The 27,581-nt window shown below is 35.2% G+C and overlaps 1 protein-coding gene across 1 annotated transcript in view; it reads right to left on the bottom strand.

Annotated features, from left to right (window-relative positions):
- LOC150100816 (replication factor C subunit 4) overlaps nt 1-27,581 on the bottom strand; it is a 186,340-nt gene that overhangs the window by 62,430 nt on the left and 96,329 nt on the right. Inside the window, exons 7-9 of the mRNA XM_090401390.1 lie at nt 24,425-24,498; nt 24,200-24,320; nt 68-193 (exon numbers count right to left, since the gene is read on the bottom strand). Of these exons, the coding sequence (XP_090257516.1) occupies nt 68-193; nt 24,200-24,320; nt 24,425-24,498 (321 nt within the window). The remainder of the gene's footprint in view (nt 1-67; nt 194-24,199; nt 24,321-24,424; nt 24,499-27,581) is intronic.

The raw sequence follows: 27,581 nt of genomic DNA, 5'->3' as shown, positions 1-27,581 counted from the left end.
AGAAATATTTACATCTAAAAAACAGATTACTTTGTGGAATCCCTGCAAAAGTGATCATAGCACTTACTCCTGCTATTTCAGCCACATCATCCAATGTTATATCATCATTTCCTTTTAATCTGAAAGCACTCTGCAAAAGAGTAATGGCTTTTCTGAGGTCACCATCAGATGCATTAACCAAAGATTCCAATATCTAGAACAAACGAAATACAAGATAATTATAATTTTTATATATACTCAAAATTAAATATCTTAAAGTCACAAAAATATTATTTAATTTGGCATGCACACACAATACAGATAGGCTATTAAAAGCTTTAATGGAACATGTGCACTAGACATATTAAAGTAAGTTTCATTACTTATACATGTAACAAAAATTATACAGAAGTTTTATTGAAAAACTCCAATATATTTCAACCAACATTACGTGGATGTTGTCAGGAAGATAGACTGCTAACAACATGAAAAGATGAATCAAAATGAGTCGTAAATCATGCATATGTTAGCTCATGTCTCAGTCGCAGCTGAAGTATATGATATTACACTATTAGAATTCAAAGGAACAAGTGTAAACATTGTGTATATTAAAAATAAATTATTAATTAAAAACTTATGAACAATTAATAGTGATCACCTCTCTTCTCAAAACTTGGATATTGGAAGTGTTCAGTATTTTTTTTTAAACTTAATTATTTTTTTATTTTTAATTACAATTGTTCCTTTGAACTCTAGTAGTGTAATGTCATATAATTCAGCTAATATATGTATATTTTACGACTCATTATTCTGATTCATCTTTTGGATGTAGTTAATGGTCTCTCTCCTTGAAAATGTCCATGTAATTGATGAAATATATTGGAGATTTTGAATAAATTCTATACAATTTTTGTTACATGTGTAAATCTTTGAAACTTACTTGAATAGACAGGCTATAACATTCCACTTTCACACTATTATAGTAAACTTACTCACTCTCTATAATAAACTCTATCATCAATGCTATGGAGCTTTGACTGGTGTCAAAGCTCCATAGCATTGATGATTTATAAAGATTAATTAAATATAGAAAACCATCTACTATAACAAACTACTTCTTTCTTTTACGTTCACTGTGATAAAAGATGATTTTAATTCCTTTCCCAAATATAGCTGATTCTCACAGCATCTATATACAGATAAAGATGCGTGACATTTTTCTCACAGGATGTTCACCTATCAAATATATAGTATGGAATGATGGAATATTAGCAAGTGTCTCAGATGTTTCTACTTTTGCTGTTGTTTATTGTGGAAATGGTTTCAGGAGTGGATGGCAATTGTCAAAGGTCCCTGATATACTTGAGAAACAATAACTCTAATCAAAAGGAGGAGGAGGATACAGCACCGAAACAGCCCACCGAAACAGATGCCCATTATTTAGCAAGCAATTACTGCAGCGAGAAGTGGAATACCAATTCTATCTCAGGCACCATACCAGCACCACAGCAAGCCTTGAATGCTGTTTCAGTACCACATAATATTGTTGATCGCTGCAGGCAACCCCACTAGCTGAATAATCCTGGACAGATTACCCCAAATCACTATCTTGCTAAAGCAACCCAGGATACTTCTTTTCAGATGTCCAGAGGATACAATGCATGGCAAACACAGCAGCAAGGGTCTAAATCCTAGTGATGGTCTGGATGATAGGAGTAAAAAATTTTGACTCAAAAAAAGAAGAGCATAAACTGGAATAATTCACATTGTTAAACTAAAGAATAGGGTCAGTAATATTACTGAGAAGGAGCTTTTCTTTACCACAAACAGATGCCTCACATGGATGGGACAAACTTGTAGGGCCCACAATAATACTTTATAATGGACAACCTAAGTCCCACAGGTTAATGCTACTGGCTCACTACTGTTCAGAGTACTCACTATTGCCAACCTTAAAAGCACAAAATCCACAAAATACAGCTGTTGGAAAGTAATGCATAAAATTATTCATGTTTTGTATTAAAACAAGAAAATAAAAAAATTTATGCAACTAGTTTTTTTTTTTTTTTTTTTTGCCTTTACAGTATTTCATATTTGATATTATACTATTTAAATTAAAAAAAAAAAAATCAAAATTTATCTTTGTTTTCAATATCTACATTAACAAAAGCTATATTCATATCGTTAAACTAAAAATACAGATGAAACAATAAAATTTTGTTAGCTAAAAGAATGGGGGAAAAATTAAGTAGTGAGAATAAGTAAGGGTAAATTAGCAGGCAAGAGCACAGAATTTTGATTACCACATTTTTACAATCTTGCTACTGCATGTGTACGGGGGGGGCCCTAAAAATACCCAAGTTTTTAATCACTTCAATAGAAGATCATAAATTTGGGAAGAAAAACTGTAGCCAATTTCTAAAAACAAAGGCAATGAATGAAATCGTGCAATCACAACAGAACCAAACAAATGTTGGAACCATAAATAAAGCATACAAAACAACAACAAGTACAAATGCAAACAACAATGAAGTATGTGGGATAACGGCTCACTGTGTTTGAAAAATTAATTCCTTTATTTTTAGATTTTTTTTACCTTATAGATAAAGAATTAATTTTTCATCCTTCATAACTTTTAATAAACTTTGAATTATACAATTTCACTGTACAATGTACCAGATTTCTTCAATTTACAGTTTTTCAAGAGACCAACAGCAGCTCATGGCAGCTGTCTATCATTCAGTCTCGATCCAATTAGGAAAATGACGTGTTCACGGCAGGCTAACTTTTGTGCCCTCTCTCTCTCTCTGCAATTGGAGGTGATCAATTATAAAGCTTTGCACTATATCCTGAAAATAATACTCTTATTCCAACAGCCAAACATCTTCCACGTGGTGCCCACTTGGACTGGAATACTTGGAAAAGCCTAAACAGACTCCGGACGACGGGATGCTGCAAACAAAACCTCATCAAATGGGGCTACCTCACTGGCCCAGACAATTGTGAGTGTGGGACAACCCAGTCCATGGAACACCTTCTTTCTTGTCTCTTTCTTCCATCGCCTTGTGCAAAAGAGGACCTTATATCCTGCACAGAAAGAGCAGTTGATTGTGCAAGATACTGGAGGAACATCTGACCATGTTTATTGTATATAAGTTATGTATAGTTTCCTTTTTTTATATTTAATTATTATTCCCTGTACAATTCACTTATCAAATCTAAGCTAATCTCATTGTAATGTATCCTAATTTGTTGTAAATCATGTTGTACCACTTACTTACTACTGTACTACTTGTGTTTGGATACAAAATAAAAAAAAAATAAAAATTATAAAGCTGACTGGCTGCTGAAGTTTTCAGGTTATTTTTGATTTAAGGAATCACACATATTTAGTTCATTATGAAGATTTTAGATAAGTTACATTTTTAAATTTTAAATTCTGGATTTTTCATTTCTATAATTTCACACTCTTCTAGTTCTTTTCTTTCTTATATATTTCCCATTCTTATTTACATCAACAACTTTTCATGTATTCCTGCCAAATCTTTGATTTTTCTGTCATCAAATGTAGGATTTCTTGCCATTTCTTTTATTTTATTTCAAGCCATTTTGTTTGCTCTATTTTCTACTATTTCCTTTGTTTACTGACCTCAGCTATAGTCTTCTTCCAGGATTTGTCATTCACCAGTAGAGCATCATGGTTATTCAAAGTTTAAAATACTCATTACTGACAATTATCAATACTTGAAACTAATACATACAGGGTGTTCGGGATAAATTTGACATATTTATAATTAATTATATTTTTCCGTAAGTTACATGTATTAACACACACTTCTCTTCATTTAAAAGTTTGGACCCTTCTTCATTCATATACAAGATGTCAGAAAGGATGGATAGCTGGAACCCACCTGAATCATGATAGAGAATAACTTGTATCATGATGATTCGTGCCCACCATCAAAATAAGGATATTACGACTGCTGCCCAATGCTCCCTGAATACAGTAAAAACAATCAGGCATGAACTAGAGGCTTGCAATGGTGACTACGAGGATGTAGCAAGAAGAAAGATCCCTAGCAGACGATCTGATTGCGTTCGTACAGCAGAATTCCTCGCAAATCTGCAGGAATAGGTGTTGAAGAACCCTGGCATTGGAATTCGGGCTTTGTTCGTGGAGTTGCTAACTGTAGTCAAGCCCTGGATAACAAAGGTAGCCAATGGTAGGCCGTATGTATGGCAGCAGGATTCGGCCCCTTGCCACACCTCTGGGAAAAGTCAAAAATGGTTGTCTGAAAATTTCTACGACTTCACCAGTCCAAATGTTTGGCCTCCAAACTCCCCAGACCTTAACCCCATGGATTATTTTGTATGGGGCGCAGTTGAAAAAGACACCAATCGCACTTCCAGTAATACAAAAGCCCAGTTAATGGATAAAATTAAAACAGTTTTTGCGGCCCTTCCCAGGGAGACTGTAGCATCAGCTTGTTCGAGGTTCCGAAGCAGAATTGAAGCTGTGATCGATGGTAATGGTGGTTATTTTGAGTAAATCTTGTTGATAGTATTGTAATTAACTCTGCCTGTAATGTGTTTTTGTCAATTCATTAAATTTAATAGATACAAAGAAGATTTTCTTTTTCCTTACGAAACTGTCAAATTTATCCCGAACACCCTGTAGAAGGAAGCAAACTTACCTAACCACCAATTAATGTGCTCCAGGAGGTGGTGCATGCCGATCCCAAGTATGCTAATGCTTGATATAAGATAAGATCAAGAAACTAAGTTATCCAGATGAATATCAATGCCTTCTCGGGAATTTATTATGTGGGAATGGAAAGAGTGAGGTGTGTGTGTGGGGGGGGGGTTCTTTTCACCTGAATTCACTATAATGAACTATTTCAGTGGGCCCAACAGCTTCACTATAGAAAGTATCTACTCTATTCAGTGAGTTTGTTATTGTGGTGTGTTAAAGTCAACTATGCTTTATAAATGAAAATAGTGCACAACTTGTTTTACATTTCAGTATCAAACCATCTTACTGCACATCCTTGAATGTTAAATGCTGACTTACAGCTCATATGCCATATGTATAATTCTGCATTGGTTCTATTTATATATAAAAAGAAATTTTTTTTTCTCCTTTGAACAACTTCTCTTTGGAAGTTCATTAACCATATGTTAAAATCTACAATAGGGATCCTTGTTATATTTCCATGTCATTTTTATGATTTGTCTCAAAAAAACTTGATCCTGATAACTTCTACCTAGATTAGAATGCTTTCTTGTGTTGAATTAATCCTGTTGTATGCACCACTTTATGTTAGTACTTTTGTTACCTTACACTTGTCCAGTTGCACAGTCAATTTAAAATAAATATTTTCCTCTTTTTAATTAATTCAACAGGTTCTTTCCCCTAGTCATGTGTATCTGGCACTTCACTATGATATACACTTTAAACTTAATATTAAGTTTTCAGCATTCAACTGAATCGGACAAAGATAACCCCCATGGTTTGTTAGAAACATGGTTAAATGCTTATGAGGGTGGGTGTGTGGGTGTGTGTGAGAGAGAATTTAATATAAAAGAATTAAACTTATAAAGTAATCTGAACTTGTGGAAATTTTCCAAGAGAAATGCTCATTAGCATATCCACTCTAACATTTTTCTGAAAGCACTTGAGGTTGAAGTTCTTAAGAAACATAATGAAGAAGACTGTTCTAAAGGACAGAGATCATCACATTCCTGATATGTAACTCAGGGGGTGTACAGGATAATTATGATAGTACTACATGAAAAAGTTACACTATTACTAACTTCTGATGAATAATTTTCTTCCAAATTAATCTGTCAAGACTCCAATATTATTGACTTTTAAGGTGTTTTTTACTGTACCAATCCATCCACATCTTGGTCTTCCTCTGGGTCTTTTTCCTGCCAACCTGGCAAAGAACACTTGATTTGCTAATATTTCCTCTACCATTCTGTTTAAGTGCCCATACCACCTGAGATTAGCTCTACTAACACATTCCTAAATGTGATATTAGTTCTTTCCTAATATCTCCAATTTTAATGTGATACTGCAATTGATGTCACCTGTTCACTCTAGTGATTTTTCTCGGAACTCTCACATCAGAGGTCTCTACTCTTTGATCAAGTATTTTATTTCTAACCCAGCTCTTGGATCCATAAGTTAAAATTGGTTTGGACACTGTCTTGTACACAGCTAATTTAGTGTTTTGACTCATTTTTTTTTCTTATTCTTTAAAAATTTATTCAGCTGACTTCTTACCATACCAGATTTACTAATTCTGTTGTCTGTTTCCATATTTAATTTACCATCTACTAAAAATTGTCCATAAGTAGCTGAAATGTTTTACTTGTTCTATAGGTATTCCATTCACAATGCAATTGATATTTTCAATGCTTCTGCCTATTTTCATTGTCTTTGTCTTGTTGTTGCTGACCTTCATACCATATCTATTACAACAGCTATTCAATTTAGTCAGGGAATCTGCAGACTTCTAGCAGATTTATTTAGAAGTATAACATCATCTGCATAAAGAAAAATGGCTGACATTAACATCTCCAATTTTGATATCAGGTTTCCTTCATAATGCGATCCACATAGATAATGAATAAGAGAGGGGATAACGTACATCCTTGTCTGACACCAGATTTAACATTAAATCATCTTCCTGCATTTCCTTCAATTCTAACTGCTGACTTACAATTCAAATAAAGACCCACTAACACAATACAACTGTAGCATTTTGAATAGTTTCTCTCTTGGCATCTTATCATATGCCTTTTCCAAATCTACAAAACTTAAATACAGATCCTAGTTATATTCCCCAGATTTCTCAACTATTTGTCTTAAAGTGAAAATCTGATCCTGACAACTTCTATTTGGCCTGAATCCAGCTTGCCCTTCACTGAGCTTTCCTTTCACAAGTTTTCTTAGCTGTTTCTCAAGTATACTTGAATAAATTTTACCAAGAACACTCAGTACAGAAATACTTCTGTAATTCTCATATTCAATTTTATTTCACTTTTTATAGATGGGTACTATGAGAGCTTTGCTCCAATCTCTGGAATTCGACCTTCTGATCAGGCTTTCAGAATTATGCAATCCAGCCACTGTAAAACTCTTATACCTCCATATTTTTGGAGGTATAAGAGTTTACACACTTTGAACACACTTGTTGGGTCCAGTTCGGACCCAAACTGGATATCTACAAAGATATCTACATGTATAATGCACTACAGAAGAATAGAGATCTGCAAGTTGTCCAACTACATCATGCAGACTGCAGACAAGAATATACAAAAGAACATACAGGTAGATTATTATGTCTGTACACAAATGCTAGGAGTATCAGAAACAAAGGGGGTAGGGTTTGTTGCCCTGGTCAATATGTTGGGATCTCAGATTGTAGGCATTAGTGAGACCTGGTTACCAGAATCAGACATACCAGCTGGTATCGAGTGTAAAGGGTATAGTATCTTTAGAAGGATAGACAGGAGAGGAGGGGGGGGCCATGCTGCTTGTGATATCACATGATTTGAATCCAATTAGAGTTGAGACCTATGATTGCAGTACTAGCAAGAGTATTTCATGTGCCAGTGAGTTTGAAGCAATCTGGGGTGGGGTGGAATCTAACAAGATCAAATTGGATAGAAGCAAAATCTCATGATAAAAATGAAACTGAATTTATTGAGTTGTTGCGAGGCAATTTCCTCAAGCAGCATGTGACAGAAGGAACTCAAGGTCAGTGTTAGATTTGGTTATAGTGTCAGAGTGTATTTCAGTTAAAGACTTAACTATTCTCTCTCTCTCTGGTTGGTGACAGTGATGTAGTACTCAATTGGGAAGTGACTAAGTTTATGAATGTTCCATTCAGAAAATGGTTAACATGCTGAATTACAAAGCAGGAAATTATGACCAACTGAGTTCAGTGCAATGGTTTGACCAGCAACCGATGGGAAGAATATTGACAGTGCATGGGAAGCATTTAAAAAATACTTAAATGATGCAATATCAGGATGTGTCCCAGGAGTTCTAAGAATAAATAGGGTAGGAGTCAAATGGATGTGTAATCTTATTAATCAAGAGATTCGTAAAAAACAGATGATGTCTGTTATGACAATTATAAGCAGCAGCAGGCCAGAAGAGTCACAACTATTGTACGGAAAACTAAATCTGAGCATGAAAAGAAACTGGCTTTGCAAACTAAAGACAACTACAAGAATTACATCAATATGCTGCAAGTAAAAGAAAGAACGAACACGAAAGAATAACTACTGAATGCAGATGGTGTGAGGGTGATAGGTGCAAAAGATGTTGTTGAACTAATGAGTGCCAATATTGCTAAAAGCTATCAACCTGGTGTATGTACAATTGAGTTCACTGCTACCTCTTCACTGGATGAAGAAACTCAAGTGTATGAAGAGAGAGTATTAGAGCTGTTGCACAAACTGAATAACAATTCAGCAATTGGGGCTGATGGGATATCAGCACAGGTGCTAAAAGAGTGTCCACCTAAAGTGGCTATTTCTTTGACCATACTATACAATAAGTCTCAGAACAGGGAAGATTTTGCAGGAGTGTCAAGAATGTATGGAAATCCCATTGCACAAGGGTGGTGCAAAGACCAATGTATCCAACTATCGACCAATCAGCATCTCAGGAGTGGTGGTAAAGATTTTGGAAAAATGGTTAGGGCTTGCACTCAGAAATGAGTTGACAGTGAATCTCTGCTTTGCAATGAACAGCATGAGTTTACTAAGGGAAAGTCATGTTTTAGCAACTTGCTCACATTGTATAATAATGTTACCACTGAACTAGAGAAGGGGGGAATGGATATACCATGATACTTTTGGATTTTGCTAAGGCTTCTGACAGAATACAGCATGGCAGACTGCTTCATAAATTGGAGAAAATGGGTCTAGGTTATAGAATATTAGCATGGATAAGAGGATGGCTGACTGACATATCAAAAAGTGGTATATGGGGGGATGCGAGTCTGCAAGATTTAAGGTAACTAGTGGTGTACCACAAGGATCAGTGCTTGGTCCACTGTTATTCAATCTGTACATGAATGATATTGGGAAGGATTTGACAAGTGACATACAGCTATTTGCTGATGATGCAAAGATAGGTAGGTTAATCAGGAATGCTGTTGATATGCAGTACTTGCAGAATGATTTGAATAGGCTAGAATTGTGGGCATGGGAAAATGGATGTCAGTTCAATGTCAGTAAATGCAAAGTCATGCACTTTGGCATGATTAGATATCCAATGTTGTATTATATTAGCAGAATTATGCTAGAAGAAACTGATCAGGCTAGGGATCTTGGAATGTTAGTAGATAGCAAGTTGAAGTTCTGGGGTTATGTAGCAAAGATTGCAAATACAACTCAAATGGTAATTGTAATGCTGAAATAAACTTTGACATATAAAGATAACAATGTCATTTACAACACCTTGATAAGACCTCACTTGGACTTTGCATGCAAGTCTGTTCTCCTGGTTTCCATGGTGATTCTGATACTGTGGAGAGAGTGCTAAGGAAAGTGTCAATAATGATATCAGGATCGTGGAATACAGAATATGAAGACAGATTGAGAATTTGTAGAACTGCAGACACTAGCAAGTAGGAGAAAGAGGGGGATGATGTGATTGAGACTTACAAACTTCTGAAAGGGTCATACAGGATTTCAGTTGATGGAATTTTTCATTTTATGGAGTAGGGAAAGGACAAGAGGGCATCCCTGGAAATTGAGAATGAATCCTGCTAAGAAGGGGTGAGGGCTAGATTTTTCTCTCATAGAGTAGTGTGTGATTGAAATGGACTGTCATTAGATGTTGGGTGTACAAGAAGTGTTAATGAATTGAAGAACAAGTATGATAGCTGGTGTGTTTAGTATGTGGCCTCCCTTGATGAGTTCCCAACTCCCTGGAGGTCTCTCTTAATAACAATAATATTTGAGCATTGGCCAAATTTCATCTACTCTACTGTCTTTCAACATTTCAGAATTTGAATACTTTTTCTATTTCAATTATGGATATGTATTCCTGACTGAATTTGTGTTGGGAGTTTTCTACCATCGTGTTAACACTGCTTGTTTCATTTAGCAATCTATCAAAGTAATTACTTCGGACATCTATACTCTTTTTCCGGTTATCTTGGAAGTAAAGAAACATACTACAAGCCATACCGCTTCCGAGGGGTAGTGGGATATTAGTTCACTGTTACTATGGCAACAGGTCGTCGAAGACCACATGATAGATAATTGCATTTTACAAAAATAAGTTCCTTGTAACAATCTAATGGTATGAAAGATAATTCTAGCATCGGCAAGTAAGGAAGTAGTAAAATAATTACCGTATTTTTCCATGTATAAGACGAACCCTACTTTTTCAAACCCAAAATTAAGGAATCAATATTTTAAACATCTCCACTGTCTAATCATACACTCAGTGGGAGGAGGTCCAAACTTTCTCTGAAGCTTTATTTTCATGTTCTTTTGTGTAATTGAGGAATTTTAACTTGAATTTTGAAGAATATGACAATTGCTTTTTATTTTCGGACATTTTTATGGACTAGTGCTCAAAATATTGTTAATGCATTAACTTACCCCACCAATGAGTTGCAGATGTACGAATGCTTTCAGAGTTCTGATTAGTTTATCCAGAATTAGTCGTTAATGACGTCAATTGACAGAGTTAACAAAGGCTAATGATTGGCAGAAGTCTGTTCATGGAGACAAGGTACTGGCAGTTTCGCAATGACAACCACATGTCTCTCAACCAGTTACCTCCCATATATAACACAATCCCCAATTATTGGTCTAAAAATTTTAGAAAAAAGTATCATCTTATAAACGGAAAAATACGGTATATACAAAGTACCACACGATGTGATAATATAAAAAATTTAAGGAACTATTTTATGCAGCGTAAGCCTATAGTACAAGTGGTAAGAAAAGCTGGAAATGTAGCTTATTCCGCTACTTCCAAGATAATTTGAATAAAAAAAAAAAAAGAATATCTTTTATTTTCAGTTTTCATGTCACCTTTATCATCTGACTCCTTTTACGGTACTTTTTCCTCCATTTCTAAGCTTTTTCAATAGCCTCCAGAATATTTTCCCACCCTCCTGATATTTATTTTCTATGTTCCTACCAAAGTCTTCCCATGACTTTTCGGCTAGTTTTACACTGTGCTTTGCTTTCTTACATTTTTCTATGTATTCCCTAAGAGCACAAGATAACTTACTTGCTAGGAACTTTTGGTATGCTTTCTTCTTTTCCTTGATTGCCTCTTTAAATTTCTGAGTCCACCACAGAGTTCTGATTTTTCTATCCTTATAGATAACCTCACCACATGCCTCAGGCTGAACCAACAGGCATTTTCTTCAGGATTTGCCACTGAATCTCCAAGGTTTGTTTCATGTTCTCAAACTCTTTCATTTTTTCTTGAATAATGTTTGTGTATTTTAGTCTACAGTTCAGATCTGAAGGCAGTCAACTTTTATTCACTTTAAAACATTCTTATGTGTTCTTCTTTTCAATATGAAATTCAATTTTATCCTGCTCAGGACTAAATGATGATCACTTCCAATTTCAAATCCTCTGTACACTCTGGTGTCCTGCACCAGGGAGAAAACATCACTATAAACAATAACATAGTCAATGAGAATTTTTTTTTTTATTCCTTGCCTCTTCTTTCCATGTGAATTTGTGCACAGTTTTATGTTGGAACATGGTGTTAGTAATAACCATTCCATGTCCTGAGCAGAAATTCAACAGGTATTTGCCATTATTATTAGCTTTGCTCTTTTCTCCAAATTTTCCCAAAATATTTTTGTATGTCTGACAATCATGCTCTACTTTGCTGTTTAGATTTCCAACAAGGACCAACTTTTTCTTTTTCATCAAGAATCAGCCACCCTATCTAATGCCTCAAAAAAATCCCTCAATTTCTTCCTTGATAGAATCTTCTGTGGAACCATAAGCACAAATAAGTCTCATTGCAAAGTTCCCAATTCTGATATTTGCCTACACCACTCTACTTGACATTGCCTGCCATTCAAGATTATCCTCATATTTAGTGTTGAATACTATAGCTACCTCCCTCTTTTCCCTGATCATCATTGCCTGAATATAACATTTTGTATTTATTGCTTAGAAAGATCTCACCTGTTTTTGTCTTCTTTGTTTCAGTCATGCCTAGTATATCAATCTGGTACTTATTCAATTCCTCTAGTTCCATTTCCTTTTTATTGGTACTTCTTATGTTGATAGTACTAATCTTGAACTCGGTTGATGTTGTAGGGATGTGTGTGTTCTGGGATTTGTTCCAGTAGCTGACTTGTTGCTGTTCATCCTGATTCCCTGATGAAAACAACAAGGGTCTTGTATAACTGGCAATGCTCCAGCCAACATGAAATTCTGTAATGTTGTACAATCATTTTGCAATTTGGTTTAAGCCAAAAAATAATACAGTTTGGTCGGCTAAATCCCAAACTGTCAGCACATCTTCATTTGTTCAGTATCCAGGTAGATACCTAACAGGGTGCACCATGACAAGGTGAAGATTATACATTAGGTCAAAAGCTCCAGTTGGTTCTCTGCATTCCTTAAAAGGCTACGTGGAGGTCTCCTCCCCCATTATACAGCTTTGACCTTTAAGCACCCCAAGGATAGAGGTTACAGCTTTAATGCAAAGGATTGTTTGACAGATAGAGACTGTGAGGAAAGAGTATTCTATGAGCTGAAATGATTTCCTCTGGACAGCAAAAATTTTCATGGAGGTTTTAGGTGCACTATTCCAAATGCACAAATAGTATCCTAGGGATGGGCAGGTTTGGGATTTGTATAGGGTTAGAAACTAGATGGATGTAAAAATAGCATATTGAACAGAAAAGAAAGCTTAGAATCTTAGAGATTGAGGATGCTACTAATGTGATGTGTTTATACCAGTATAGGCTGGAGGAAAATGTCAGTCCAAGGAGAGAGACCTCATCTTAACTGGTGATTTGTGCATTGCTGAGAGTAAGGCAAAGTGAGTTGAGATCCCTTTTGCAAGAAAAAAGACAGGATTGCACTTTGATTTTGGTGGCACTGAAGGTGACCAGGTTATCCTTGCCTCACTGAAGATGATATGAAGATCAAATAATCTTGAAGCTCTGGATGTCTAAGAACTACATGAAAGAGTGAGATAAACGAAGTGTTCTATTGTCAGTAAAGCTGTAGATAGGATTAGTGGTGATTGAGAATATGTCATTTATGTATGGAATAAAGGGGGTAAATGATAGAACATGGGTCTGAAGCACTCCTGCATTGGTGTCTATCCAATTACAGAGAGTTACAGGTAGACCAAAGGAAGGGCAGTTTGCTAAGCAAGCCTTGATGCCAAAAAAAATCAAAAGCCCTGGAAATGTCAAGGATGATAGCACATTTTTATGAACCTTTCCATGGCATGTGTCCAACGGTGGGTAGCAGAGGATAGGATCAGAGATCAGATGTGGATCTAGACTGGCAAATTCATGCTAGTGGTCACTGATTAACTAGCAAGCCTCTAGATAGTGGAGAAATTAGGAGTTGAAAACTTTCTCCATGATTTTGGAGAGGATTGTGGTTATAGTAATTGGGTAGTAGTTATACAGTAGGCCATTATCTTCCATTTCTGGGAATAGGTGAGATATATGCCTGCTTCCATGTGTAAATGTACTATAAGGTTTACAAAAACCTTTCATGGGTGGGAGCCACAAAAAGCAGCAGCAAATGCTCTTGCACACAATCATATCATACACATACACACACAAAATCCATAACATTAGATATGCCTGCAAATATATTCAGTCTTTGTTTAAACAGGAACCAAACATATAAATGATTGCTTTCACAAGGTTTAATGGTCAATGTGAACAATTATTTTGAAACATTTCCTGTTTTTTTAATTGATAGTTGTCAAAGTCCACAAACACATTAGATGGTTCTCCTTTCACATTTTAATCACAGGACGTTCAAATTCATCCTCCATTAAAGGTGAATAAATTAACTTCTCCACTAGAAATTTTGGTAATAACAAAAAACGAACATTCCTATATTGTATTTCATTTTTCTTCTTAAGGGAACCTTTTACAGCTCTTCCTTATCTATATGTTCTTTATTTTATTTTCATTCCTCTCTATTTAAATCCATACCTCTTCACAGCAACTTATCAAAAAAATGATATTCTAGCTTTATCTTCTCTCAAATGTAATAAGAACATAGTAATTACCAAAGCTGATAGAGGATGTGTCATGGTTCATGATAAAAATAGTTACTTTAGGATGCTGGACCTACTTCGTGATCACATCACCTAGAGACGCATTTCTAGAGATCCTATTCAATCACAAATCAATAAACTTAACCTCCTGGATGAAGTTCATTCTTGAGATGAAGGAAACCAACCAAAAAGTTAAGAGTTCATCATGTTACACATCCCCAACTTTATGGTCTTCCAAAGCTACATAAGGAAAATGCTCCATTAAGACCTACTGTAAATTGTACAGGTTGTCCAACTGATAAAGTCTCAAAATATCTCTGTTAAATCTTCTCTCAGCATTTACAGGTAGCTCTTCCTCTTTCATTAAAAATTCAGAAGATTTCAAGAATAAAACATCAGAATTATCTTTATAAACAACAGATCTTTTAATCAGTTTTGTTTTAATCATATAGTTTCACTCTTCACAAACGTCCAGCTGCTAACACAACAGAGTTATGATTCCTCTCCTGATACTGTAAAATGATTTGAATGTCATAAATTCAGGTTACTATAGTTGCAATGGGGGTCTCCTATTTCCCATACTGTAGCAAAGTATTTTATGGAACGTTTTGAACAGCACATTCTCAACGTTCTTTCTCTTAAACCATCTACTTGGTACAGAAATATTGATAATGTTTTTGCTGTATGGAACTCTTCCTTGTCTGAACTTCATGAATATCTCTTGAGAAAATTAATTCAGTAAACCCAAGAATTAAATTACACTCAAAGTAGAAGATAAGTTGATGTTCTTATTCTATGTCAATTTAATGGTAGTATACAGTTCTCAGTAAAGAGGAAATCAATTAATAGTGTAAATATAGTCATACTGTAAATGTAGTGTGATTAAAACTTTATTTCACCACGCACATATGCCTTGCAGAAATCCAACCCCACATCCATGACATTTGCCCACATATGCAAAGCAGAAGTGGCAAGAAGTAGGGGTTTGAAGTACCAATGTGGTAGCATGAATTGTCAAAAACTGTCCAGGAGTTGAACTAATACCTGTCCATATTTATTCTTGTCCAGCAATTGCTGCTGCTCTACAGAATATTGACAATAACCCTAGAGAAAAGCTCTACTCCACGAAAGTTCAACCGATTGCCAAAGCAGTTCTACGGTCATATCTAGAAGCTCTTCAATGGACTCGACAATAACAACCATGCATATAAGCTATGTTCTACTGATTCTCTTTTGATTAATGAACTGTCATTTATCATCAGAACTACTTTCATCTCTTATGGTTACAATATAAAAATAATTGATAAAATAATTAATCATGGCATTAATCCCAATCCTACTCGAGAAGTCTCTAGAATTTCAATTCCATATGTTAAAACTATATCAGAGATGAACTAGTAAATAATATGTATTGGGAGGGGGGGGGTCTGGAAAGTACTGGTAAACACCTAGAACAAGAATGATATTAAAACAACTGATATAACCATAAGAAAGAACACATGAGGATATAAGAACATAACTTACCTTCATAACCCTGCTACTAGTATGTTCTTTCTTGTGGTTATATCAGTTGGCTTTAATATTTCTGTTCTAGGTGTTATTAGAACTTTCCAGACCCTGCCCCTCATATGTATAAAAATAAAGTTAGACAATGCAGTATCTGCATATAAACATAATTACAGCAAAGGTTACAGCAGTACATAAAACAAGAGAAATTAGTAAATAATATTTATGTACAAAAATTAAGTAATGCAGTCAAAATGACAGTCAAATGTGTTTGTACAAATTAGTTTTTTTGTAGAAGGTTAAAAACATCATGCAATCTGTCTCAGTTTTGATAACATCTGCCTTAGTGTATATGGTTTGGTTAGATAAATAAAAATTTCATTCCTCTCTTGTGTAAAGTGCTGGCACTCCACCAGAATATGACAAATGGTAAGATGCATATTGTATTTTTCGCACGTGGGAAGATGATCAGCTCTCAATAAATAAGAATGTCTATGATGACTGTGACCTATGCAGAGCATAGCAAGAACAACTTCCTCTCTTCTTTTTCTACATTGACTAGAATGCCAGTGCTTAATTTCAGGCTTAATGTCACATAATTTGATTGTCAATGCTTCCTGCCATTGAGAAATTAACTTTGATTTTATGAACTGTCTATAGTCTGTATATTGTAATGTCAAACAGTACACAGAGAAAATCTGATCTGATCTAATAGCTGCCTCTGCAGTCTCATTTCCCATAATTTCAATGTGGCTGGGAATCCAGCACAAATGAATATGAAAATTAGGGGTTTTCATTTGGTACAACAGGTGTAACCTCATACAGCAATGGATGTGGATTATACATAACTGAGGAGATAGACTGTAAAGAGCTCCAATGAGTCTGAATAAATTACTCACTTTTGGTAGCAGTTTTCTTTTATATGCACAGGTGCAAGTCAAATGGCATGCAACTCTGCTGTATAAATTACTACATTCATGTGGGATGTGGTTGGAGATAATAATGTCAGGAAACACAGCAGTACAGCCAACACAAGTATCAGTTCTTGAGCCATCAGTATAGATGGGAAGAAATCAGAGTGGGCAGCTCTAGTGTTCATTAAACAATTGTAGGTAGACAGATGATGGAGTATGAGGCTTAACTGACAAAGTGAGAGGTTGCAGGATGGAGGGCAAACTTGCCATGGAGAGATGCTGTTTGGTGCAAGCAATGTTGCCAAAAACTTACATAATCTCTTTAACATGCATACCAAAAGAATGTATGGCAGTCTGACATGTGTGATAGTGAACTTCCAGCACAGAGAAAAGAGATTAGTTCATGTAGGGTGATCTGGAAGAGACTTCATCTTTATAACATAATGAAGAGATAACTGTATCCATCTAAGTGATAGAGTTGGTTCATTTGCTTCAACATAAAGACTGAGTGGATGATGTGAGAAAGGCACCATGAGCTATCTGCATACCCTGATGATAGATGGGATCCAACCACTGCAAGTTATTCTGCCTTGTAGAATCATGGACCTGAAACCCATAATCCAGCTTTGAAGATCAATGGGCACTCTATTCAGTAGAGGATAGAGTGTGAAGAAGAAGATTCAATGCTCTCTAGCACTTTTCTCTTAGTTTGATGAATGCATGCAAGGAATGAAAGTTTTCTATCAAAGATGAGTCCCAAGAACTTGGCTTCTGTTGCTACTGGAATAATAGTTTGTCCCATTAATTCAGGATCTGGATGAAGAGTGCATTTTTGAGAGAAGTGTACACAATCACTTTCTGCTGTTCAAAACCTGAACCCATTACTAAGAGCCCACAGAAAAACATGATAAATTGCTTGCTGCAGTTGTCTTTCAATTACGAGAGTGAGAGTAAATTGTGAAGTCATAAACGTATAGAGCATTATCTACAGTGGTAGGAAGCTGTTCAGTGATTGAGTTAACTTTGATAACAAAAAGAATCACACTTAAGACTTGGGGAACACCCTGTTTTTGAAATGCAGCCAAGATAGCATACTTCCCACTCTGACTTGGAAAGTTTGCCTGGACAGAAAGTTTTTAATAAATAAAGGAAGGTTATCCAAATTAAGTGGATATTAAATCCATCATCATTTCAAAGCCAAATACAGAAACTATAAAAGTTTAGTGTGAAAACTGACCAGAGAGCTAGCAGGAATACACTGCTGCCATACTACGAGTTGCCCTAGCCAAAGCGTATAGGTGACGACAAACACTGTGAGCGTCCATATATTCACTTCCTATTGGTTCATTATAAGGTTTCACTAGCCTGACAGCTGTTTCAAACTCATTGGTTTTTGTCAGAGACTAGGCAGAAACCTAGAGAGCAAAAACTCTCAGTACTAAGGAACTTGAAGCATTGGAGAGGTGTATTTTCCGTAAGCGAACTCTCAGTCGGCGCATAAAATATTTACTAAAATAAAGGCCCAAAAGGCTTCACTTCAGCAATGCAAAATTATCTAAATTAAGTGGATATTAAATCCAACATCATTTCATTCCCATTAACTCTCTGGTCAATTTTCGCACGGAACTTTTATGGTTTCTGCATGAAACTTTTATAGTTTCTGTATTCGGCTTTGAAATGATGTTGGATTTAATATCCACTTAATTTATATAATTTTATATCGACGAAGTGAAGCCTTTTGGCTCTTTATTTTAGTAAAGGAAGGTGTCCTCTGAGACCTAGGTTATAGAGGTCTTTTAATATGCCATATCTCCAGGTGTGTGATAAGCTTTTTCCATGTCAGAGAAAACTGAAAAACAGATGTTCTTGCTTCAGAAATACATCTCTTATACAAGTCTCTAAACGAACCAAATTTGGTTCGTTTAAAAACACATAATGTGGCTTCTGAAGTCTACAGAAGCCACTGTGCATATTGAAGAGATCGCTGCTTTCTAAATACTAGAGAAGTCTGGCATTAATCGTTTTCTCTAATATTTTACGAAGACAGCTGGTCAGAGTAACATGTTGATAATTATTTGCTTGTGTTAGATCCTTCCCTTGTTTTCGGATAGCAGTGACAACTGACTTATGCCAAGTATCCAGAAAGCCTTCCTCTGCAAGCATTCTATTGTATATTAAGAGAATACTGGTAAAAGAATTGAGTCTTTGTTGTTCTTGCTACTCTTTCGGTATTAAAAATTCAGGAGGATAGGAAGCTGTTGCTGAGATTCTGGCCAACTTTTCTCCCAAAGTGTCTACAATAGCTATGGGATCAACAATAACACTTCCAGTATGGTCTAAGGTAGACAAATGGTGTGTTCTATATATATTGACCTTTCATTTTCTGGATTTTATCCCATACAATTTTTGCACAGGTTATTTGATAAATTTGATCAAATTTATCATAACCCTGTTATTGGATAAATTGGATCCAAGATTGTTTTTGACTCTGATATCTCATTATGTCTTTGCCCAAGCACACCTAAAAGCTATTAATTTTGATGTGGTGGGGTATCTACGAAATATACCCCATGCTCTGTGTTGATCTTTTTTGGCTGTCTGGCATTCTGGGTTCTATCAAGGCTTTAGATACAGTGGAAATTGAGATAATGTTCTTGGAATGGAGGCTGTTGCTGCTTGCAGTCTGTTACATATTGTATTGCTTCACTGATAGGTGTTTAAATGATGGTGTTAAGTTCTGAATGAAACTAAAATTAAGTTAATTAACAAAATATAAGACTTATTGTTTAATTGACCATATATTTAAAACGTACTTCTGTTCGTACAAATTGACTACAGGTTTTGCTAGTAACTGACTAGCTTTCTCAAGGCTTGCACAGTACAAAAAATGATAAATGCAAAAAGGTTTAAGAATACAAAGAACCGTTAGTACCTGTTAGGTAGCTAAGGTAACACGTTCGTGTGACATATCAACTCAGTATCATGAACACGCGTTACATGCAAATGCATAATATGATTATTCGCTTACTGTAGCTCTGTTGAACTGAGGGAATTAATTAAATTTTTCCAAGTATCGTTCAGTATGGCCCTCTGATTTCTGTTTAGGTTACTGCTCATACGTAGTACAACTGCTGCTTCTTTAAATACTCAATGTCTGTAATCCTCATCTACGTAGGGCATGGAGCTGTTATTCCAGTCTATGGAATAGCTATGGGATCAACAATAACACTTCCAGTATGGTCTAAGGTAGACAAATGGTGTGTTAAAATGAAGTTAAAATAACACAAACAGACATAATGGCCAGTCTAGACGTAGTGTCTTTGTTCATGAATGTACCAGTAGAAGAAGTAATGAACACTATCAAAGATCTCTTTCCTGCAGATATTACAAAGATGTTCAAGCATTGCCTACAGTCAAATTTTTTTCAAAGTTAACAACAAGGTTTACAAACAATTAGAAGGCCTAGCCATGGGCAGCCCTCTGTCGCCACCATGTGCAGACCTTTTCATGGAGAAATTTGAAGATGAAATCTTCACCAGCATTACTCCTAAACCTTCTATATGGTGGAGATATGTGGATGATATCTTCATCATATGGAAGGACAACTGAGAAAACCTACATATGTTTGTTAATAGAATCAATGCACTCCACAATAAAATAAAATTTACTCTAGAAGTAGAAAATAATGAACAGCTACACTTCTTAGACTTACTAGTAAAAAGACAAGGTAACAGTATCAAACTGTCAATTTACAAAAATAAAAAAAAAACCAACGGACACTGGACGATATCTACATTACTCTTCAAACCATCACAGATCACAGAATCATAGCATCATCCACATGTTGAGAAATTGAGCTAGAAAATTTATCTTTGATGAGAAAGAAGTTCAAGCAGAACTGTTTCAAATAGCTATAACACTATCACAAAATGGTTATCCTCGAAACATCATCAACAAATCTCTATACAAAGATAACCAACAACAAAGAACAGTCTCCCAGCAAATTTCAACAGCAGTCATTCCCTTTATAGGTTCAACTTCCACAAAAATTGCGAGATTGTTAAAGACCCATAACATCAGAGTTGTATTTAAACCAACAAATAGCTTAAGACAGTTTCTAAGATCTCCGAAAGACAGTGTTCCATTTTATAAATATCCAGGTATGTATAATATTCCTTGCATGTGCAGTCTTTCCTACATTGGACAGACTTCGAGAAGCCTGGAAATAAGACAGAAAGAACATGTCGGCAATGTTAACACAACAGAACGATCACCTCCGGATTGGCACATCACTTTTCAACTTCGAACTACACTATAGACTGGAATAACAGCTCCATGCCCTACGTAGACGAGGATTACAGACATCGAGTATTTAAAGAAGCAGCAGTTGTATTACGTACGGGCAGTAACCTAAACAGAAATCAGGGGGCCATACTGAATGATACTTGGAAAAATTTAATTAATTCCCTCAATTCAACAGAGCTACAGTACGCAAATAATCATATTACGCGTTTGCATGTAACGCGTGTTCATGATACTGAGTAGATATGTCACGCAAACGTGTTACCTTAGCTACCTAACAGTACTAACGGTTCTTTGTATTCTTAAACCTTTTTGCATTTACCATTTTTTGTACTGTGCAAACCTTGAGAAAGCTTGTTACTAGCAAAACCGGTAGGCAATTTGTACAAACAGAAGTATGTTTTAAATATATGGTCAATTAAATAATGTCTTATATTTTGTAACATTTTATGACCAAAAACATGTACAATTTAAATAAGTTAATTAATGTTTCCTACAGACTTAACATGGGTTTATATTTTGAATCACATATTGATATATTGGGCTTACTAAATTCTTGTAATTTTCCAAAGTATTACTAAGTTTAGGATAATTTTTCACTACTTTATGTCATAATGTAAAATATTGTAAATTGCTTAAATGCTTAAACTTTGCTGCTTTTGTGTAAGTACTTACAAATTGCTGGGAGAAAAGATAATCCGATTAAGTAAAAGTGGCCAGAATCTAAACACGTGCTACAAATACACGTGCGCCCTTTAGGTAAGCACGTAGTTCCTTCCCCTCCCCACACACTCGGAAGAGCATGCTAAGATTTCCGTGTGTGGCACTAAGTATAGGATGACACAGAAGAAATCGGTAGCGCGCGATTTAAAAAGTCGTTGCAGCGCCTAAAATGCTCTCTTACTCTTATGCTCTTGAACTCGTGCTCTGGTGTGTTGGAACCTCCTCGTGACTCCTTCTCGTCTCCCGCTTTTCGATGCGGATTCGAGATAAAGACTGAGGAACTATGCCGTGAAATTCCTGAAAGTTTACCAGTCAGCGATCAGCCCAGTGGAAGGAAATCTCCAATGTTTCCAGAGATATCATTACGATGTTGTGCCAGTTGACCAGTGAACAACGTATACCTACTTTCGGCGGCGGAGATAAGTACAGCTCGGACTCTTGAAGAATGCCTCAGAAAAAGCAGAATGAACCAGGAATCAAAAATGATTGTCCAGTCATGCTATGTGAAGTGGCCAAACAGTTCCCCAGCAGTTGGTAATGTACAGTCTATGTTTTTATAAGCAATTGTGTATAAGAAGAAAGTTTGTAATTATAGGAAGGACTCTAGAGATAATATTCTTTTTATAGTAGAGTGATTATGAAGTTTTAGTGAAAGAATTATTGTAAGAGCACATGGAGCTAAATTACAAATTCAATCAGCAATGTCCTTTAGTATTGAAGAGTATAGAAGAGTATGTTTGATCTATCAAGTAGAAGTTGTAAACTATATATGAAGTTCTTTGTTTTGCATGTTATGATAAAGATAGAGAGGTTAAATAATTAATGCTCATTCCTTAGAAATTGTAGACTGCTTTATTAGTGTATATTCATAAAGTGTAAGATGCCTCAATGTAATTAAATGTTTTGCTTTTTAAGTTTAACTGGTGCCTTGCCTGATTTTCTTCTCATTGCACTTGCTCATAAAATTCGGACCACAGCGGGAGATTAATTAATAGAGAGGCTGCGACTGCATAAACAAGTTATAGTGAAATAAGATAGTATGCTAAACTGTGTTCTGGTTCATTCCTTGGTTCTGCACTCTTTGTTAATCTAGGATTCAGGTTGGCGCAGGATAATAGAAATTTTTCCTGAATCCGAAAAAGGAATCAGATCTAGTATTGAAACAAAGGAATTGGTGTTGACCATTAACTATTCCTTTGTCTTATATCCACTAGCATCATTCTTAAGGGTGAATAACGGCCCAGAGAGAATATTTAATTTAAAAAAGGTAATTAAAGTGTTAGAGATAAATTCATTAAGTACAAGCGTATCTAGACGAAAATTTTAGAGAACAAAGAAGAAGAATATGTAAGATTTTACAATGGTATCAACATGAAATTTTGCAAGATGGGGAAAAAGTGTTCCAGTCAGCCTGGTCCATTTTCCATACAGGCATTCGTGTAGGAGATCAGGGTTCTGTGAAGACATTGTGCAAAGAACAGGAAAGTGATTGTTTCCATATATGTTTTCTTCAATGTTCCATGAGAGCAGTGGAAGAATGGAAGGGGAGCAGATTAAGATTGACTGCAGAATACGAGTGCATAAGCATATGGAAGAAAGTATTGAGTCTATTATTCAAAAGGGAGTAGTCATTATTGTTTAGGATTCTTTCAATGATTCTACCTCATCTATTTGTGTTGGTACCACCCAAAGAGTATTGTGGTCATTAAAATCACCCATAAGATGTAGGATATAGGCAATTGCAAGATTAGGTTATCAAGATCGATTTCATTTAACTCAGGACTCGATGGTAAATAAATTAAACATACTGTAATAAGAAATCACACAGATAGGCAAATCACTGTTCACTGTTACTCCCCCCGTGAGCAGAATGATCTCCACTTCTGTCCTTGCATTTAACAGTGAAATTCCTTAAAGTAGGATCCTCATTGTGTCTTAAGTATGTGTTCTGTAGACCCCTGCAGGCAAGCCCACTAGCCAATTGATCTTGGCGAGGCCATCCAGGTGTGCCTGTCTTGGCGAAGAAGGGGCTAAAGTAGTGCAAGCCTCCCAGGATCCCCCTTTCTGGATGTCCAGGTCACACCGCACAGCAAACATGGTGGCAGGGGCATTGAATTCCAGTGATGGTGGTCTGGAAGAAAGGATAGTCAAAAAGACTCAAGAATATGGGAAGTAAAGATAGAGGAAGAATGAAAAGGACCAGTACCATCACTGGGAGGTCCCCTCTTGTACAGGTGCCCCACAGGGGCACCTGTATAAAATAGTATAAAAATTCAGTTTTTGGTAATGAAACAATCAGGAATCACAATTAACAAATAGCTCAAGCAAATTCAACTTTTCAGATAAAAGATAAAGAACGGGTTGCAAAGATTTACTTGATAAGTGATGTGACTTTTTGTTTTTCTGCCTCTGATTTACCAGAAGGATATATCTTACTTCTTTTCTGCAGAAAAATACAGTATAACCAAATTTTAATTTACATGATATATATAAATCTCACCTCTGGTTTACATTTTACTCCTTCTGCTTCAGTCACATGACTTAATCGAGTGATCAATATTTCCATAGACAGGGGTTTGAAGCGAAATTTTGAACATCGTGATGTCAAAGGTTCAATAATCCTGAGAAATAACATACATAAACATGTTCACTTCTTCAAAACTCAAAATTATTTTTTAAAAAATAATTGAGAAACTTAACAATAAGGAGAAAAAAATTAACTTACCTACTAACATAATTACAAATTAAACAAAAACGAGTGGATTTTGATTCTTTTTCCATGGTCCTCCTTAAGGCTGCCTACAAAAAATTAAATACATATAATTTGATAGAGAACACCTAAATTTAAGTTTCCATATAGTAAATAACCAGAATTGATGCTGTCAAAACACAGAATTACATGTGAAGGAATTTCACAGTATGAAATTTTGCTTGCTATTTTTGGAGTAAATGGGAAGCTAATTTTTTTCTTCCTTTGCTTTCTAAATTATTTCATTAATTTGCATAAATTCACAAATTAACAAATAGATACCTTGTCATAATGTGTATTTTACATAACTGACATCTGTTTTCTAGCATAAACTTCCTTTTCCTGCTGAATGAATACAGGGAAGAGATTAGTACAAATTTATATTTACCATTAATTCATTCATTTAGGTGTTTTTGGTATTGTCAACTTTTATATGAATGATATTTCTCTTATCTGTAATTTGTATTTTGCATACTAATTTTCTTTTCTCTTATTTATATTTGGAATTTTACATTTTAAACAAGAACAGTCCCTTTTTTTAAAAATTCATTATATATTTAATTTCTTCCTTATATTTCATTTTACCGGATATATTTACTTATATATCATGCACTGCCATAACTTAAACAGGAAGAACATGCCACCTGTCTAAAGCACAGCAAATTATGCAAAAATATGGTAGCAGGGGAGCCAAAAATAGTTTTCACTTTATGCACTAATTTATTAGTATATTAATTTTAAAGAAATAATCCCTAGACAAAAATTTATCAAGTGAAAAGATACATAATACTATTTTTTCCTTTCGATTCTAACTTATGAATTCGAAAGAGGTCGAATTCATAAGTTAGTAAATTGCCTGGTTGGTTAGTGTATCTGTGAAAATACTAGTGATGGTAGTTGGTGGTAGATGGCATTGGTGTAGTTGTGGATTGAGTGGCAGAGACAGAGTTGTAGAGTTGGTGCCCTCCCTCAATGAGTCTTTGGACTCCCTGGAGGTGTCACATAATAAGAATAAATAATAATAAATGCAATGGTGATGCTTTCTTGATGTCACAGATTTTGCAGATGGGAAAAACTTTTATGGCATTGCTAAACTTGGTCTTGTGTGGCCTTTCTTCAGCCAACATATGGTAATAGCACAGCAATTAAACTTGGAATTTATGGTAGCTTCTGGTTTTTTTTTTCTGAATACCAGTGGTGAGTCATGTCCTGGAGAATCATTCTTTTTAGATTTCCTTTTTGATTAGTTTTAAAAAGATCAAAATCTGAAGTATCAATTGATGTTGCAGCCATTTTTGCTACTTCATAGTTTCGTTTCCCTTCATGGGTTGAATCCATTGAAAAATTATTTCGGAGTCCTTATGTAGTTTGTTTATATTTTTCGATATGTCTCTAAGTATTTCTTGGTGGCTAGTATAACAGTTCTTAATAGCTTGAAGGGCTGCTAAGGAATCTGTGAAAAATATAAATTCCTTTGGGTTTTGTTTATCTAAATGCTGCAGTGCTGTGTTAATGGCTATTAATTCTGCATGGTATGAGCTGAAATCCTATACTGTTGGTTGTTTTTAGTTCTATATTTTGAGAGTCACAGATGATTATGCCACTCCTAGAATTGCTATTTGATTTTTGGAGCCATCTGTATAGATCTTTATTGAATCAAGTCCATATTTCATTAATTTTGAAAGAGCTAGTGTTCTCAAATTTTCAGGATTTTTTTTCTTTTTCTCGTGTTTTCCAATTTCAAAATTAACAACTATATTTTCACCCGTCTTGATTTGGAAAAAAATGCTGGGTAGTTGGCTATTTTATTTGGACAGTCTAAGGGAATTTTATTTTCCATGATTTTATGCATTGTTGATTTTTTCTTTATTCTATTTGTTGTTTGACACTTTTTAAAGAGTTCACTTGCAAGGTTTAGTAAGATTTTCTTGCCACCTAATATTTAAAGGAACAAGGTTGGATTCAAATTCTGCTATTTTTCCAGGAGTTGTATTCCTTGATCCACATATGATTCTAGTTGCATTTTTCTGAATTTTTATAAGCTTGTCTAAACAGGTTTGTGATGTTTGCATTCAGATGGGCAAAGCATATTCCATTATGGGTCGGATGACAGAGGTGTATGTGACTTTTAAAGTTTTAGCATCAGCTCCCCACTCTTTACCAGAGATACTTTTCATGATATTTAGTCTTTTTTTGCTTTAGACTGCAACATGGTTGATATGTTTATTAAAGCTTACAGATGGATCCAGAGTAACTCCAAGGTTTTTGGGGTTTTCATCAAAGGTAATTAGTTGATTGTTTAGCTTCATCTTTGATCTCCACTTTCTGAGTGTTTATTAATGGTAAATACACAAATTTTTGATTTAGTAGGGTTAATTTTGATTTTTTGGTTTTGACAGTATGTAGATAAACTTTCAATGGCTTTGTTTATGTGACCTTCAGCTATTTCTAAGTTGTTATGAGCTGAGAATAGAACCAAATCATCAGCAAACATAGCTATCTTTGTTTCTTTATTTATATTTTTTGTCCAAGTCATTTAAGTAGATGGAAAAAAAAGAACTGTACTCAAAATACTGCCTTGAGGGAGTCAGTCAGTCACTTTCTTTTCACTTTCTTAGAAGAAGTATTATTTATTCTAACCTAAAATTGTTCTATTTCTTAGAAAGTCATAAATCTAGTTTAGAACCTTTCCTTCTATTCCCAGATGACAAAGCTTGGAAAAGAGTTTCTGTCTCCATACCTTGTCATATAAAAGCTGCGATGGTGGATTTGGTGGGTTAGATCTGGAAGTCATCTTGAATTGACTGAGTTAAGTAGAAAAGTTGATCAGTTGTAAAGCGATTTCTTCTAAAGGCAGCCTAAAAATGTGGTAGGATACTATTTTTGTTTAGATAGTAGTTCAAATGTTAGAGTATCAATTTCATTTTTTCCATCAATTTGCCTGAAATTGAAGCCACTGAAATTGGGTGATAACTTCCTGGTTGGTCTTAAGGTTTGTTAGGCTTTAAAATTGGTATGATTATGGCTGTTTTCCATTCTTTTGGAGCTTTTCCTTTGTTTAGGCTATTGTTATAAGTGAAGGAGCCAATCTAGGGCTAGAGGAGGAAAATGCTCGATCATAATTCCCAGTATG

The sequence above is a fragment of the Typopeltis vanoorti genome, chromosome 12 (genome assembly GCF_054136105.1).
Source record: "Typopeltis vanoorti isolate ZY-2024b chromosome 12, IOZ_Tvanoo_1.0, whole genome shotgun sequence".
Lineage (NCBI taxonomy): Eukaryota > Metazoa > Arthropoda > Arachnida > Uropygi > Thelyphonidae > Typopeltis > Typopeltis vanoorti.
This window is presented reverse-complemented; position numbering and strand designations above follow the sequence as displayed.